General features: G+C 33.0%; 1 protein-coding gene across 1 annotated transcript in view; it reads right to left on the bottom strand.

Moving 5' to 3' along the window:
- LOC137410408 (leucine-rich repeat and death domain-containing protein 1-like) overlaps positions 1-6236 on the bottom strand; it is a 34821-nt gene extending 28585 nt beyond the window's left edge. The window contains exons 1-2 of the mRNA XM_068095828.1: positions 6202-6236; positions 2852-2992 (exon numbers count right to left, since the gene is read on the bottom strand). Coding sequence (XP_067951929.1) covers positions 2852-2992; positions 6202-6236 — 176 coding nt within the window. The remainder of the gene's footprint in view (positions 1-2851; positions 2993-6201) is intronic.
- Between the last annotated feature and the right edge of the window lie 11315 nt (positions 6237-17551).

Here is a 17551-nt window from a genome sequence, read left to right as displayed (position 1 = left end):
CAGTGTCATAATTCTTACATATATGGTTATAAAAAATTAAAATTTTAAATAAATTTGAATGTAGCATGCACATCCAAATGTTTTTAAAGGAGCAAATGTATTATGTAAGTCACTTTTATGGGTCAAAATTCCAATAATACACATTTTAAATTGTACGGTCAAACCAATTTGAAGCCCATAGTTGCATGTTAGACATTAATGTAAAAATACAATGACTAATAATTAATCTACAAAGTAATTAGAATAATCAAAAAATTATATTTAATCTTCAATTTAATAACAAGACATGGAAGTGAAAGCGTAGGTTGTGCAAGACAAAAACGTCCTGAAAAGGAGATGCTGATAGTTACTATGTCTTGCTGTTCTGTTGATTATATCCACTAGCATTATTGATTATGAAAAACGACTTTTTGTCAAACTGGTAATGAGTAGATGTTTTTAGAACAATCTAAATATAAGGTACATTAGATAGTTACTGCCCATACCGCAGCCCGCACTGACCGACGCAATTTAGGCTGACACGTATTTTCTCAAAATATGGTTTAGGAATGCCAGCAGATTTGTGTTTGAGCCGTAGAGAAAGGTTTTGCCAAAAAATTGGCAATTTTGCAAAATCGGCTTCTTAACTGGCGAGCATGCCTGCTGCACAGCTGATAAAGCAGGTTCAGCAGTTGCGAAAATTATGACATGACACTAACCCTTTAAAGGTCAGGTTTGTGAAGGCCAATGCCACATCCAAAAAACTGTCTTTGCAAGAAACAACCAAACTAGGAAAAACTGTTCATTATTGTAAATTTGTAGGCATATTTTCACTTTATAAATATATTTGATAATATTGTGTAGAAGCCGATTTCACCCATTGATAGGTTTGCTAGAGTTTGGAGTGAAAGCTGTCTTTTCTTGTGCAATCAAAAATAGTTACATCCATTTTACTTTGTAAATGCTATTTGTAAGCTATATAATAACTAAAACTTCCGCTGTCATACAGCCCACGACCAAAGAGATGGCCAGAGATATTGGCAAAAAAAAAGGGTACTGATGGTTGAGAAATGCAATATTAGCAATCAAATGGCTCTGCAGTGCAATAGGATAACTGCAATGGTAGCTGTAATGTACTAGGTGTGGGTGTCATTATATACAACAAACAGCAATAATGAATGGAAAATATGTTTATATTTTCCCCCTGCAATAGGAGAAATGCAATATTGGCCAATATTAGAAGTAAAATGCACTGATATTCTTAGAATAATCAATTTTATTAATATAGTAATAATAGAAAACTAATACACAATTTTGTTTACATTTCAAAACGTCATAGGTAGCAATATCGTGAAGTTGTGGTATTTATATAGGTTTTTAGAAAATTTATTTAAAAAGTGTTTGGTCATGACAAACAACAACAATGAAAGGAAAATATTACACGTTCATATCTCTCCCTTGCAATAGGAGAAATGCAATGTTGGTCAATATTATAAGTAAAATGCACTGATATTATTAAAATAACCAATATTGTTAATATAGTAACACAGCAATAATAGAAAACCTATGAGCGTTCGTGGCATCTGGAAGATTTCTGCAAGCTGCAGCAAAATAAAAGCTGTTATACAAGTGTTATAAAGCTGTAGGCCTAATTTACTGTAATGTATGTAATTCAACAACAATAAAGAAATATGTTTATTATAACTCTGAAATGCCAAATTAGAAGTAAAATGACAAGCTACTGTGCACTATACACAGTTTGAAAGTTGGTTGCGTTGAATGTAGAATGGTTTTGATAAGCGATCTTTAACAGAAAGCGAGTAGGAGCATTCACGTGTATAAAACTGTAGCAAAATAAAAAATGTTCTCGTCATGAAGGGGCGTTGTAGTTCGGCCCTAGCTTGTACATAAGTTGTAAAGATTTTTGGCTAACGTTTCAAATAATGAAACCTTTGGTGATTGGACAAAAAACACAAGCTGATAAACTGTGTACCACAATTTTGTACCTTTAAATCGGTCTACGCCTCAAACGGTCTACGTTTATTACAAAAAACCTTCGAAAAAATTTGATTACAAGTAAAAAATGCCATAGACTGATGAAATGAGCACGGTTTTCTCGTGAAATGCGCACTGCTAAATAGTTCTACTATCTGTCGCACGGCTTTATTGGCGTTTCAATTTTCAGTCTTGACTTTTATTTAACCAAGCTTTTCAAGCGTTTTGTAGCAATTTTCGTCGAAATTAATCTGTCTATTTGGGTATAATCCGATCAGATGGGTAAGTTTAAAGATAATACCGACGGTTTACAAAGACTTGGTAACATATTTAAATAGGCTTAAATGTGTTTTGTAACGTTATTATACTTTAACGACTTTACAAAACGATGCCTAAATTTGTTGATGAAATTTCTAGCCAAGGGTTCGTCTCATTGTTGATGAATAATTTTCGTAAGTTGTGTGCACATGCATTTATCATAAAAACTCCCACACTTCGCTCCGCTCGTTTGCTCGTGGGACAGATTTTATCTTTGAGAAAATAGTAGATAGTTTACTGTAACTAACTAATGCCAATAATAAGTTGTTGTAACACATATTTACAAACCAATGAACTAGTGATTTTAAAAATGTGCATCACAAAGCAAAATCACACGGCCTCACATAGGTTTGTAATGCCGGAACAAGACTCTTACTACAATAGAGTCAGTTACATGCAGTACAAGCTACAGTTTTATAAAAAAAAATGTTTTCCTATACACAAGTTTTGAATTTAAACATTTAAAACCAGAAATCAAAAGAAGAAATTAATACAATAGATTTTATCACTAAGGCAAAGTGTTGTATAACTTTTCTTTGGCATACTATTTCAGTCTTACCTGACTTGGGATTTAGCAAACGTGCAAAACTCCATGTTGAGTTTCTCCAGTGAACCCAATTTTCTCATGACAACAGGAGTAACAGGATCAAATTTATTGTGAGAGAGGTTCAGCTCTTTCAAGCTGGTCAGGGAAGCAAGTCTGTAATGGAAAGTTCTAAAATTATCCAATGACTTCAAACTCTGGTATCCAAGTTAGTGGTTCTACATTTGAACAAATACTTTCTCAAGAATACAACATATTATGTTATTTGGTGTGGCAGGTCAACAGTCTAATCATGCGTATATTGAGTAATCACCTATGGTGTACCAATAACCATGTCCTATTTGGAATTTTAAATCTAGAATTATTAAAAATGAATGATCGAAGTTGTAGATATCAAAGAAAATGAGTTTCGCTGCCAAATTACCATAGAAATGTGGCAGTGTAAATGCAGAGTTGGCAGAAAGCCAAAACTTTTACAAAAAGCTGACGAGAAATTTAATTTCACAAAGATTACAAGTAATCAATACTTAATAATTGTGCTTTGTTGATTTCCTATGGCTCATTTTTACAGCTTATTTAATGTACAATGAAATAGCTTCAACATTTTAAAAAACTGCTCATGTAACATAATCACAATGAAGTTTATCACGGGTTAGAACCAGCTGGACAGGAGTACAGTTCTCTAATGATTGCCTTAACTCTTTTGATAGCAAATTCATTCTCTTAGTGGAACCCAATTACATATATGTTAAAATCAAATATCGAAAAAGGGAATGTATCATTTGTCATATAAAGCAGACGCCATGAAAATGCCACGACTGTGTTACAAGTCTAACTCAGACAGTTTTTTGGTCAGTTTTGCTGCAACCGGGATCATGTCCAAGATGAACCATTTACCAAAGTTGTTTCAGCTAAAATTAAATATATCACATCAAACTTTTAAGAATTGTGAGTGTCGTGATTTTTGGTGGGTTGTGTTTATGTTTTCTATCACCTGCCCTGTTTTTCAAATTGAACAAGTACATGGTCAAATTATAAAACAAGTGATACACAAGACTGATGAATCATTTTAACTTTATGTTCAGGTTAATGTTAATTATTCTGTTAGGTTAAGTTGTGTTTATGCTCTCCCTCATTACATTGGTGAAACATTGCTTGCGTGCATAAGTTTTCATATCAGCTGAGCCTAAAGGAGTAAAAAGAGAAAATTCATACAAACAAATTTGACTACGAATATAACCAAATCTTACAACAAGGGATTTTGACCAAAATTTTACATCTACCAGACTGATCATTTGAATAAGTTCGAACTATGCATGTCAATTTTTCGGTTGAATTCAATTTTTTATTGCCAGATTCATACGGAGAAAGTCACAAATACAACAAAAAAATACAAAAAAGTGATTTTGAATAAGGTTTTACACCTGCTTGAGTCATTATTTAGATAATTTGCAACTATGCATGTTGAAATTTTTAATTGAACTCAAATTTTAATGACAATACAACTATCAGAGTTTTCTTTCTGACAATGGCACACCTAAGGGTGGACAGTCTCAAAAACTGTAACATATGGTTATAAACAATAAAACTTTAACACAATTTTGATTTTTGCATTCTGATCCGAATACTTCTAAAGAAAAAAAATGTATTCTGTAAGTTATTTTATAGGTCAAAATTCAAATGATACACACTTTAGGTTGTATAGAAAAACAAATTGAAAAACCATAGTTACATGTTATACAGTAACTAAAGATATGGTGACCAATAATTAATCAATGAAATAGCACAAATAAATTTTAATTTATTTTAATGCTCAACATATTAACACGAAATTGAAGTGCAAGCATAATTTATGCAAGAGGAAAAAGTCTTGAAAAAGAGAGGTTTAAAAACTTTATTTCAAAGTAAACTCAGCAGTAATAAACAATTTTGGTTTTATTGTTTTTCTACTGATTATTATTTTCAATGATTGACTGGTTGCAACTTAGTTATTATGTTTTGATGTTCTGTTCATAATATTAACACCACATTATTAATTGTAGAAAGTGTATTTTTGTCAAACTGGTCAAGAGCAGACATCTTTTTATCATCGTCTAAATATAAGTTGTATTACATAGTTACTGCCCATACCCACCCCTACAATGACCGACACAGTTCAGCCTGATGCAGATTTTTTCTAGATACTGTCTGGGGGATGCTGATAAATTATTGTCCAGCGCGTAAAACAGGCTTGCCAAACAGGTAGCAATATTGCAAAACCAGATTATCAACTGGCTTGCATCTCTGATGCAGCAAATGACGAAGTGGGCCCAGCAGTTGCAAACAGATTGTCCTGACCATAACCCCTCCAGTGCCAGGTTTGCAAAGGCCAGGGACACATCTGGAATGATTGTTTTAGCAAAAAACAAGTGAACCGGAAAAATGGCTCATCATTCTCAATTTGTAGGCATGTTTTCACTTTAAATGTATAACTATATTTAATAAAATTGCACAAAAAGGTTATCGAGCTCCAAACTCTCGCTTGCTAGAGTTTGGAGCCATAAACAGTTTTTGTGGTGCAATAGAAAATGATTTATATATAAGTTAATTTATAAGTGCAATTTATAAACAATAGTAATAACCTACCATGTAATCTAACTATAAATTCAAAAAAAAATTACATAAATGAACAATACTTATAACAAATGAAGAAATAAAGATGAAAACTGTTGTGCTGATTGCTCGGTTAATTGCATTCTGACTATCGCTTTTGTTTGAATGCAATAGATTTCTTCTTATCTCAACTTTGTTTACACTGCTGAATTAGTTGATATTAAGATTCAAACAATTTTTGGCTGAGCAAAACTTTTTTGCTTAGCCATTGAGAATACATACTTTTTTGTGTGAACAAAGAGAAACTTTCAGCTAAATAAACTGTTTGCACATGCTTACTAAATGCATATTTTATTTTTGCCTAAACAAAGAGAAGTTTTTAGCCACATGAACGGCTTGCATATGACCACTAAAACAAATTTTTGACCCTAAAACCATAGTATGGAGTCTATTGCACTTAATTATCTCAACAATGAGTTGCTGTAACGCGTATTTACAAACAGATAAACTGATTTTAATAATGTCTATTACAAAGTGATACCGCATGGGCGGACATAGGTTTGTTAAGCAGGTAGTTGTCTCTTACTACAATAAAGTCAGTTTCAGTGCAGTACAGGCTAATTATTCATCCAGCAATCTAACTTAATATTTAGAGGTCTTGAATTTAACCATTCAGGACCATGCCAAAAGGTTCAAAACGGAAACCCAGACAGTAATGTTGATAAACACGACAAAGTCTTGCAAATGTTTTAGTGATTCTATTTCACACCTACCTGAGTGGCGATTTGGAGAGGTTGCAATTGCGCATGTCAAGTTTTTCCAGGAAATCCAAATTTTTGATGAAAACAGGACCAGCAGAGTCTATTCTACTGTAAGATAGGTTCAGCTCTTTCAAATTGGGCAATGAAGCAAAGCTGTAACAAACGATTCAATATTATCTAATAACTTCAACTTCTGCTTTCAAGGTAATTTTGTGTTGCATGTCGAAGCGAATAATCTTTTGATAATACACTGTATTCTGTTCTTTGGTTCTACAGGTCGACCATTAAACCAGGCATATATATAGCTTTTAATCAATGAAAACCAAGGATCACATCATATTGATTAATTTACACCCAGAATGAAGAAAACTGAATTTTTGAACAACAAAAGATTATAGAAAAATGAGTTATGTTGCCAAATAGCAATAGAGACAGTACTGTTAATTATTTGGTAGAGTGCAAAAATTGTGACAAAGTAATGAAGTAAAACTCATTTTTACAAAAACAACATATAATCAAAACTTAATAATTATGTTTTCTCTATTTTCCATTGTTCAATACAGAGTCAGTATGAAAGTGGGTGGCCTTTCAAGCAGTATTTCTTTACAGTTTCTCAACTGTAAAAAAGCTTTGATATTTATGAAAAAGATTTGGAAAAGCTTAAACAGTAATTTTTCAGTTTTTTTCAGCTCAACTGACAAAACCTCAAAGTTTTAATAAACTGCACAAGTCAAATAACAAACATTGTTTTCAGCCTGAAGTCAATTATTTTCCATTGCTTCACTTCTTATATTGTTCACTATTTATGTCAAGCTGGTCAGAAATAAAGGTTTCTAACAATTGTTCTAACTTTTTTGCTACCAAATTTTTTTTAGCAGAACATAACTACATATTTTTTAAGACCTAACATTTGACAAAGGTATAATTTGGCAACTTACAAAGCTGATACCATGAAGACACCCCAACTATGAAAAAATTGAGCTTAGAAAACTCATTTTTAGTAATTTTCATTACAATCATGAGCATGTCCGGGACAAATGATTTGTCAAAATTATTACGGATAAAAACAAAATAATCACTCTTCAGCAGTCCTTATAGTCAATAAAAAGTATCCTGAGTTTATAGATTTAACATTGTTGAAGCATTTCAGCTTTAATGCATCTGACATAGCCATTACTCATAAGATATTGCAATAAAATGACCTAAACAAAAGAGATAAAAAAGTCAGGGTGGGCTGTAGGCATATTTATATTGGCTAAACATACACAAATAATTTTAATCTGTGAAGCTTACTAGAATCCCACTTTGCCACTTTTCTGACACAACCTTTTTGCTGGCTGTATTATATGGCTTGTGGTAGCGAAAGAGTTAACTTACTTGTGTTCTACATATAACATCAAAAATTATAAGTTGTTAGTGGCGTAATTTTGGGTGAGCTGATTTATTTTCTCTCACCTGCCTAGTGATGCCCTGTTTGTCAAATTGGACAAGTAAATTTTTGAATTATGTATAAGATATGTGATATATAAAACTAAGGAAACATGCACAAGCTGAGTTAAATTTAATGTTTACTATTTGGCTATGTTTAGCTATGTTCATGCTCTCTATCACTATCTTAGTAAAATAATGCTCATAGATTGAACGGATGTATTTTTGCTTCAAATTACTGTAAAACCACTATTTGAACATCTAATGTAGATTCAGTATTTTTCAACCCCTCCTCCAGAGTGAAGCTTTATTAGAGATGACGTTCAAATAGAGGGTGATGTTATATATTTAGACTACCTCATCAAATTGTTGAAAAAACTAATTAAGCCTGCTTTGAATAAGCTATGCTAATCTTGACTTTATTCTTGACCTCCGCACTTCTGTTCAACTGTTTTTCATTTTAAGTCAAAGTATCATATCAAGTTAAACAAGGAACCACTTTGAGTAAAGCATCATAAGATACATGTTGATATTATTTGTCATAAACATATATGCTGTATAGTACACCCTCAGGATGATTTTTGTCCATTTCAAGGTTGGTATCACATGGTAAAAAATTGGATGGCAGGGTATAGAAGCCATCAAATTTAAATAATGTGAGCATCTCCTGCTGAAAATCATGAAAATTTTATACAAGTACTGCACATATTAAAAGTAAGTAATAAAATAGTATGTTTATCTGAGAAACTATAGTTACCTACAGTAACTTTAGTATACTTAGTGTATTTATTGGTAATGATCTGCATGAAACTGTAAGGTTGCAGTGTGCTATGGGCAGTATGTACCGTAGAGAGTTTTTACCTTCAAGAGTGATGTACGTATAACATAAACTTTTAGTTTCCTTCAAATAAGTTTAACTTACTAATCAGACACTTAAAACTAAGTTTTATTTTACATTGTTAACAAATTTACTGAACTTCAATTTTGAATTACTAAAATTGTATCACATAGTAGTTTTGGCTTTATTTTTAATATGATTTTATTCAATTTTATTAAAACCTTTTCACCATTTTGGCAAAAGTTCTGACAGATGCTGTTTTCGTAATGAATTGGATTTTCTTTAGCAGCTCAAGGTAAATTGTCTGACCATGTATTTGTTTGAAGAGATTGCTACTCTAATTTTGATAATGGTTTTAAAAGGAATAGACTATGGTTTTACGTGTGATAATTGTTGAGATGAAAAACATTGCTCACTGTGTCACTTTCAAGCATTGTGAAAAAGTTTTCACTGAATAGCATTTTAGGGTCTTTGCTATTTTTATGTATGTAATAAGTACATGAAGTGCCAAATTTGAACTCTTTGCTGAAACTTTTGCTGAAGTCGTATGGTGAAATAAGATTCAAATTGGGAGGTAAAAAAATCATTGTGTTCTACCTCACAAGGTGAAAAAATTGTATATCGGAGTATTCGTACCCTGAGGCCGCACTGTATTAATTATTTTGATGAATTTGCTATAATTAAAAAAAATTACAACAAGTTTTCAAGTTAAAAATGGCTTTGTTACCAATAGCTGCAATCACATGTCATGCATTAGTCCTAAAGAATATTCACATTGTTCATTCTATTATGTTGACCTTAGTAACTATGGTTTGTTACAGTAACTGTAGTGTATCTAGTTTCATTAGTGTTTATGATCTGCAATTATTTGCAACACTATAATGTACTACATGCAGAATGCACCGTAGTGAGTTCTTACCTTCCAGACACTTATGGTGATGATATCTGCACATCAACTGAGCAATAATTTTTTTTAGTTAAAGTTGTATAAGTATGAAATACTACAATAACTATGTAGGCTAACAGGCATCATATGCAACTGCTGCTGCTAGCATATGCTATTTCAAATAGGCATTCAAGAAAAACATCATCCATTTTTAAAATTTTAATGTTATTGCCAATCATAAGTCATTGTATTTGGGTAAAAGTTAAAACGCAGAAGAATGCAAAGAGTCAGTCTGTAATTTTGTAGTTATGACTGACCACAATATGACTGAGAAAAAACAAACTGAGAGCTATGAAGTATGCAAAATGCCAAAGCTGTGTAATATATACTTTCAAGTTGTGTAATATATACTTTCAACTCAGTAACCATAATATGTCACATCATGCTGTGTTTTTGTATGTGTTTGTTAGATTCTTATGGCTATAATGTAGTCATTTTGCGGCATAAATTTGCATTCCAATGATATTCGGCAAAATTGTACATACATCAAAAACCAAATGGCCTATTTTAGGGTTTTTATGTTTTAGATATATAAGATGTTATATAATGACATACTATAAATTTACAACAATTGACAGACTTCGAAAAAAAAATCTTTAACAAATTGTATACAAGTTTCTCATAAGAAAAAACTTCGCCGATAAGTAAGAAAACTTCGGTCAGCATGAACCCTAGCAAGTCATTCTGCTGAGTTCATATAGATACTGACCTGAATGGAAGTTTTGTCAGGCCACAAGAATGCAAAGTCAACTTTTGTAATGACATCAGCTTATCCATACCAATAAGTAAATCAGAATCCAGTTTATCCGAACTGATATACAGTTCTTTCAGAATGGTCAGTGAATCAAATCTGTAACAAAAGGTCATTTGTAACTATAATATTACTAACTTTATTCAATCAGGGCAGAGTAATCCATGTAAAGACTTTTTATTATTCTTCTCATAACATGTAACTGTTAGGAAAATCACTATAGAAAATTGAAGCGGTGTGAGTCAGTCAAAAATGAATTCGGTACAATTTATTTGCAGCTACACCTCCAAATATTGATGTATGGATATGGGTGAGATTTTTATTAAGTTAAAGTTATTAAGTTAAGTTATGTTTATTAAGGTTTTTCTGCTAATGGACTGACAATGGTATTAGGTTCGGAAGTATGTTTTATTTTCATCATTTTTTTCTCTATATAATATTATAAATGGGGTGGAATCCAAAATATTTTATAAGTAAAACAAACAGCTTTTGTTACAAATAAAGTATTGTTAACAAGCATTTTAATCTAGTAACACTAGTTTTAACATAATTAGGAGCGGCGATACAGTATGATGTTAGTCTTTAAAAATCCTAAAGCAGTGGATTTTCACCATAACATTTTAATTCCAGTGTTGAGATCGTGAGCCAAAAACCTCTTGTTGACGGATAAAGAAACCTATAATAAGTATGTATTGGGAACACTATTTGCCAAAAATTATCAAAATTTTATATTAATACAAGTCATTTAAAAATTTAGTAACGAAACAGTATGTGTGTGTCTGCCTATGTGTGTGTGTCTGCCCGTGTGTCTGTCTGTCTGTTCGTGTGGGTGTGTGTCTGCCCATGTGTCTGCCTGTGTGTCTGCTCGTGTGGGTGTATAAATGTGTTTATGTGAGTATATGTGGGTCTATGGGTATGTTTGTGTGTATTTCTGTATCTGTGTATGTGTGGAAGTGTGTGTGTAAGTGTGCGTGTAAGTGTGTTTGTTTATCTGTGGGTGTGTCTGCAAGTGTGTGTCTGCACGTGGGTGTGTGTGTATGTGTTTAAGTGTGTGTATGTGTGTGTATGTGTGTATGTGCGTATTTGTGTATGAGCGTATAGGTGTATGTGTGTGTTTGTGTGTGTTTGTGTGTATGTCTGTGTATTTACGTATGTGTATGTGTGTATGGGTGTATGTGGTTTTATGTGTGTGTATGTGTGTATGTGTGTATGTGTGTATGTGTGTATGTGTGTATGTGTGTATGTGTGTATGTGTGTATGTCTGTATGTGTGTATGTGTGTATGTGTGTATGTGTGTATGTGTATGTGTATGAGTATGTGTATGGGTATGGGTATGGGTATGGGTATGTGTATGGGTATTGGTATGGGTATGGGTATGGGTATGGGTCTGGGTATGGGTATGGGTATGGGGATGGGGATGGGTATGAGTATGGGTATGGGTATGGGTATGGGTATGGGTATGTGTATGTGTATGTGTATGGGAATGGGTATGGGTATGGTTATGGGTATGGGTATGGGTATGGGGATGGGTATGAGTATGGGTATGGGTATGGGTATGGGTATGTGTACATGCATATGTATATGTTTATGTTTGTATGTATGCGTGTATGCAACTGTGCTTGTGCTGGTGTGTGTGCTTGCGCGTTCTAGCTTGTGTGTTTCTATGCATGTGTCTTCGCGGGTGTTTCCGCATACGTCTTTGCGTGCATCTCCGCATGCATCTCTGCGTGCGTCTCCTCGTATGTCTCTGCGAGCTCTTCAGTGTGGGTTTCCGTTTGTATTTCTGTGTCAGTGCTTCTCCGCATGCTTTTGCATGTGAGCCTGTGCACGCGTCTGTGTGTGCGTGTGCGTCTGTGTGTGCATCTGCATGTGTGCATGTGTGTGTGTGTGCGTGCGTGCGTGCGTGCGTGCGTGTGTGTGTTTGCGTGCGTGCGTGTGTTTGTGCAATACATAAAACTATTAAAAATAAATCCAGCATCCGCTGAGTCAAATTGAATGTTAGTTATTGTGCCAAGGTTGGTTGTGTTTATGCTTTTTGTGACTATTTTTGTGAAACAGTGTCAGTTAGGTGAAGCACGTGGGTTAGTGTTTTAAATTACTATAAAATCTTTATTTAATCACGTTCTTTTGGTCTTTTACAACCTTTTCAAGAGGAAATTTTTATTCGAGGCGATGATCAAGTCGAGAGTGGGCAGTATATTTTGATTAGCTCATCAGAACTTGGGAAAATGTAGATAGCCGTTTGTATCAAATTGTATTGAACAATGAAAATATATTCACTACAAATCTATGCTAGTATGTAACACAGGTATAACAAGAATACTACATGAGTCTATTAATAGGAGTGTAAAATAAAAAAAAAACAGTGCAATATTTTTAAAAGATATTTAGGTTTAGCTGAGACAGGACAGATGAAGGTGTCTACACTTTAACCCTAATATGACAATTTCTATCCATTGATTGAGCGTAAGAATTGTATTATACCATAAAATAATTTAGACCAGAAATAGTCAGATACAGTTATTAATTATATCCTTGGTGTTGTTTTCAAAATTTTGAAGAATAAATGTAAAGCTCAGAATTTATTAAATCGAGTTTAATACGCCATAGCAATCACTGCTGTTACACAAATGTTGTACATTAATCTTGAAGATTATTCTCATTGTTCATCAGACTGTTTTAAAGTCATTATGTCAGATTCTCATCCTCGTCATAGACAAAACTTAATATAATGGATTTAATTTACACCAACTTCGAATTAAGATCTAGATTTGGCAATTGTTATAACTGATCTTCCCAGGTACACAGTCAAGAAAACTATCGCAGCCACCACAACAAACACAAATTAGTTTTTTGTTAATGATAAACATGGTTAATATTATTGGAACTGTTTAACATAATAATATAATCACCATAATGTTATTATTTCCTTTTTAGTAGCACTTTTCAACTAAGCATTTGTGAACACTTTTCCATTGATCACTTTCAATTATGGGTTCAAATAAGTAAATAGTAGCGGCGTTCAATTTAAGAATGATACAGTATTTTCTTAGCCTTTTCATTACAAAAATAAATAAACGACCCTTTCCAGTAGCAGGTTTAGACACTTGAAGTATTGTTTTAGTTTCATTTTATATTAACATGAATTTTTAGAGTGATATATTTTGTTATTTCTTTATGTTAGTACAATAAATCTATTTTATGTTTTTCCAATGCTGAAAAGCTTATAGGAAGAGGTTAATGGGTTTATCCCTCCTATATAATTCCCAAACATTATTGATGAAATTATTTTTGGAGGTTAGACAACTTCTACATTAGCTAAAAGTAGCAGTATTCTAAAATAAAACTGTTAAAGCACATAAATTACATAATTTTTTTATTAAATATTTCAAAACATCAGAGTCTTGGCTTTTGAATGAGCCTATATTCAATACACAAATAATAATATTACTATGAAAAACGGGGTGTCAAAAGTATGTCCTGCAAAAAAAAGCACTTGGTTCAGGTACTCAAAATGTGACGTCATAGTTCTCATTTAGCCTTAGGTTGTCGATCTATTTCGCTGCCATTAAGGCTGCGTTTTTCTGTGACAATCGGTGCTATTAAATCTGGAGAGCGCTAATAATAAACTAAGAGTCTAGATAATCAACAATTCCCGCGATCGTGCTAACGCCCGACCAATACAAACACATGTTCTGGGTTAACTAATTATGCTTCAATAAATGTAATGTCGTTGATAAAGGTTATGAAATCCCATCGATTAAATTATGACCTGCGGTTGCGTGGCCCTAGGACTAAATGTCTATCGCATTTTTGCGAGATCCCGCAATGCTTAAAATTAATTAGTCTCAGTTGTCACCCTCACCATCACGTTAAAATAAAGAGCTAGTGCATAATATCATCGGGAAAATATAGTATGATTCTTGGAGTCTGAGGTACTTATCATAGAAATAACATGTAAATGGAGAACTAATGACACTGATTCCTTTGTCCTCTTCATTCATTCTCTGGAGTTGTCCTACCTTCGCCTGCCACTAGCGTCATTATCGTCGATATAGTCATTATCGTAGCTGATAAATAAGCGGTAAGAGCACACAACAACGGATATGAGAATTGTGACGTCACAATTTACGAGACTATGCCAGTAAACTTTTTTCCAGTAGAGCTCTGGGGAAATCCTATAAATACCAACCAATGTCTGTCTCACCATGGCAAACAATAGCTCATTCGAAAGCCAAGACTCTGATGTATTAAAATATACAATATAAAATTATGTAATTTATGCGCTTTAAGAAGAGTTTGAAATACTAAAAACTAGTTGCAAATTTTCTGAAGTAAAAACTAAAAACATGATTTGGAGGAAAAATAACCCTTAATCAATGGCACATGTGAAACCAATCTTTTTAGTAAACTTTTTGAAATAATTTTCTATCAAACAATTGACTGCTTATCTTTTCCTTTACACAACCTGACCTGATTCTTTGAAAACTACATTTTTGTAGTGTGAGCCTCTCTAGTGATGTGAGTTTCTCCAAAGTTTTAACATCACTGTTATCCAATTTGGTATCCTTGACTTTCAACTCTTTCAGATTGGTAAGTAACGCAAATCTGTAACAAACCATAGTGACTCAGTTGTAATAACTCTACACAAGCAGGATTAAACCAAAATTTCCAAGCAGTGAATATTTTCGAAAGTAGCCTCAAATTTGGCGTAAGTTATTATTGCAAAATTTTGTGTTCATGCCGAGTATTGCGACGAACGTATTCCCACTTTACTATTATCCTAATTTTCATAAAGGATGTGGAAACTCACTAATGAGATCCAAAGGTTTTTAATAAGGTGGTGATGCTGTGTATTCTAATAGGAACAACCCTGCATCATAAAAATTACTTGAACTCAGCTATGACACTGATCTTTAGTTGACCAATAAAGATTCTGACTCATTAGGAGGTGATGATTTTTAAAAATGAAAGAATGTGATGCATTGATAAGCTAAGGGCAAATGAACAAGATCTGTTCAGCAAATTAGACACTCGGATAAATGGTGATCTTTAATGTCAACATTGTAATCGCCTGTGCACATTAGGGGCAGGGCCATGGAATAATGTAATATCACAATTATACTAATGCACATCTGAGTTTTCAGAAAGAAAAAAAAATTACAACAAGCTGCTTTTTATTTATAAAAACTTTTCTAAGTTTCTCACGCACAGTGTATAAATGCACAAGGGTATAACAGACATGTTAACAGCAGAAAACTTTTACAGTTACACTAGTTTTTCGCGACTTAGCCTAGAATTAACAATAAATTGGCTTAACATAGAAACCACTCTCTCCCACGTAGTCTTCAATTCTTATTTTGTACTGACATTCTCAAGGAACATCTTACATACCGAAGAACCTCTATTAAAACTCCAGATTAATTTGAATGACCCATTAATTTGACCAGCACTATGGGAAAAAGGGTAGAAAAATAGAGTGCCACCTTTTAATTAAGCACCATCTTTCGTGGCCGACACTTTGGCTTTCTTTGATAATTACAAACTCACAATAATACAAAGCACTAGTAATGACTCAGTTACATCAATAACAATTGATTCTTTTGTGGTTTCTGTTTGCATTAAAGTTTATTTTTGACTCCAAAGCCTACAGCTTTTCTTTAGAACTTGACAAAAAAACCATAAAAATAATAATCATCACCCTAAATTAACAATAATTTCTTGTTTAATGCGGTCTTAATACTTTGATGTATGAAAAGACGGCTTAAAATGGCAATGGAAACTTTACCACTATTTGACTGCGACTTGTGCTAAAAGTTTATTATTATTTCTGCACAGATTTGCTTTAAAATCGACCCGTGCAAGTTTCGTTTTGCTAAAAAATTGTTTAAACCTTAATCTCAACTAATTCAGCATCGCAAAAAAACAGTTGAGGTCAGCGAGCACTGAAAAGTATTGAGCAGCAAGAAGATACTATGATTTCATACAAAATCAACAATCAGATTGCAATCTGCTGAGCCAATGATGCACATATTTATGTTTCAAAGGTGTTAACTCTTGTTTATGCAAATATTTAAAATTTGGTTTGTTCATATCACTTGTTCTTGAATACAGTGCACAATTATTCAGATCACGATTAGTCTGTTATACAACTTTTTTACCTGGTTAACAGGAAAATGACGAATTTTTAACCTTGGAATTCAAATCTTTTTTCACCATCTGATTTTAATAAAATTTTTGCTCAAGTTTGAATTTGGCATTTATTGTGCTTATTACATACATCAAAGTAACAAACATGCTAAAAAGGTCTTAGCCAGAAACATTTTTGAAATGATTGAAAAGGACACAATGACTGATGTTTCTCAGTTCAGCATTTCTTGTGTGTAATAAACTTTTCCAAAATTAATATTTCTCAATTAAAATTAGCAGCCAAGTCCAAGCTACAATCCCTTCAAACAGAAGGTCAGTGTTCAGACAATTTTTTAATAATTTAACAGAAATTTTGTTAATGAGCTATTGAACATAACCTCTTCAAGAATCGCATTGCTCGGATTTTTTTTATTATTTTGGTCTGCTAAATTTTATGGTGAACATGGAGCCTGAAATTTAAAGAGGATAAAATTTTGGTGATAAAAAATAGCAATTCAGAGATATAACTCAAAATACGTAGTAAATTTTTGCTTTAATTGTGTGCTCAGTAAGCAATACTTATTGAACACTTTCAAGACTGACATTGAATTATTTCGATTCGAGTTGCCCTCTCCAAGTGGCTGACATCGAAATAATTCGACCTCGGTCAAGTTAGTTCATGGACTATTGACCTCAGATCTGTTAGTATTGCTGATATCCTGCTAGCGCTCAGTTTAAGCTTTGTGTACAAAAAAATCTTGCTGCTATCTTGCTATTATGTTAAAAAGAACTAGAAATATTTGAAAAAACCTCAGGCTATGTCAGAATAGTAACTTTGTCAAGTTTTATTAAATCTTTGAAAATTTGGCTAGGAATTTGTCTACATCAAAGAAATAGCTGCAAATGTTGATGAGTTGGTAAATGACAGTGATAGTGAAGTAGATATAAGTAAATCTGATGATGACGAAATAAGTAAAATTGGAATTACTCTCAGAATTAGTCACAGTAAATGAAAATCACACCATGGGTGAGTAAAAGATGTCAGTGCAGTTTCGCTTTATTTCGTTTGTCAAGGAATGACTTGATGAATGGACTCACTCATTGATAGACTTCTGATGATTTTAACTTTTATTGTTAGTCCAATCATTGGTCTCACTCACATATTTTATGATTAGTTACTTTGGCCAAACTATTATTGTATATGTAAGTGACTACTGGCTAATAGTAGTAGATTACTAGACTTGTTCTAAAGCTCCTTGTAAGTAGTATT

The sequence above is a fragment of the Watersipora subatra genome, unplaced genomic scaffold (genome assembly GCF_963576615.1).
Source record: "Watersipora subatra unplaced genomic scaffold, tzWatSuba1.1 SCAFFOLD_80, whole genome shotgun sequence".
Classification (NCBI taxonomy): Eukaryota; Metazoa; Bryozoa; class Gymnolaemata; order Cheilostomatida; family Watersiporidae; genus Watersipora; species Watersipora subatra.
Note: the sequence above shows the minus strand (reverse complement) of the source record. Positions and strands in the feature narration are given on the sequence as shown.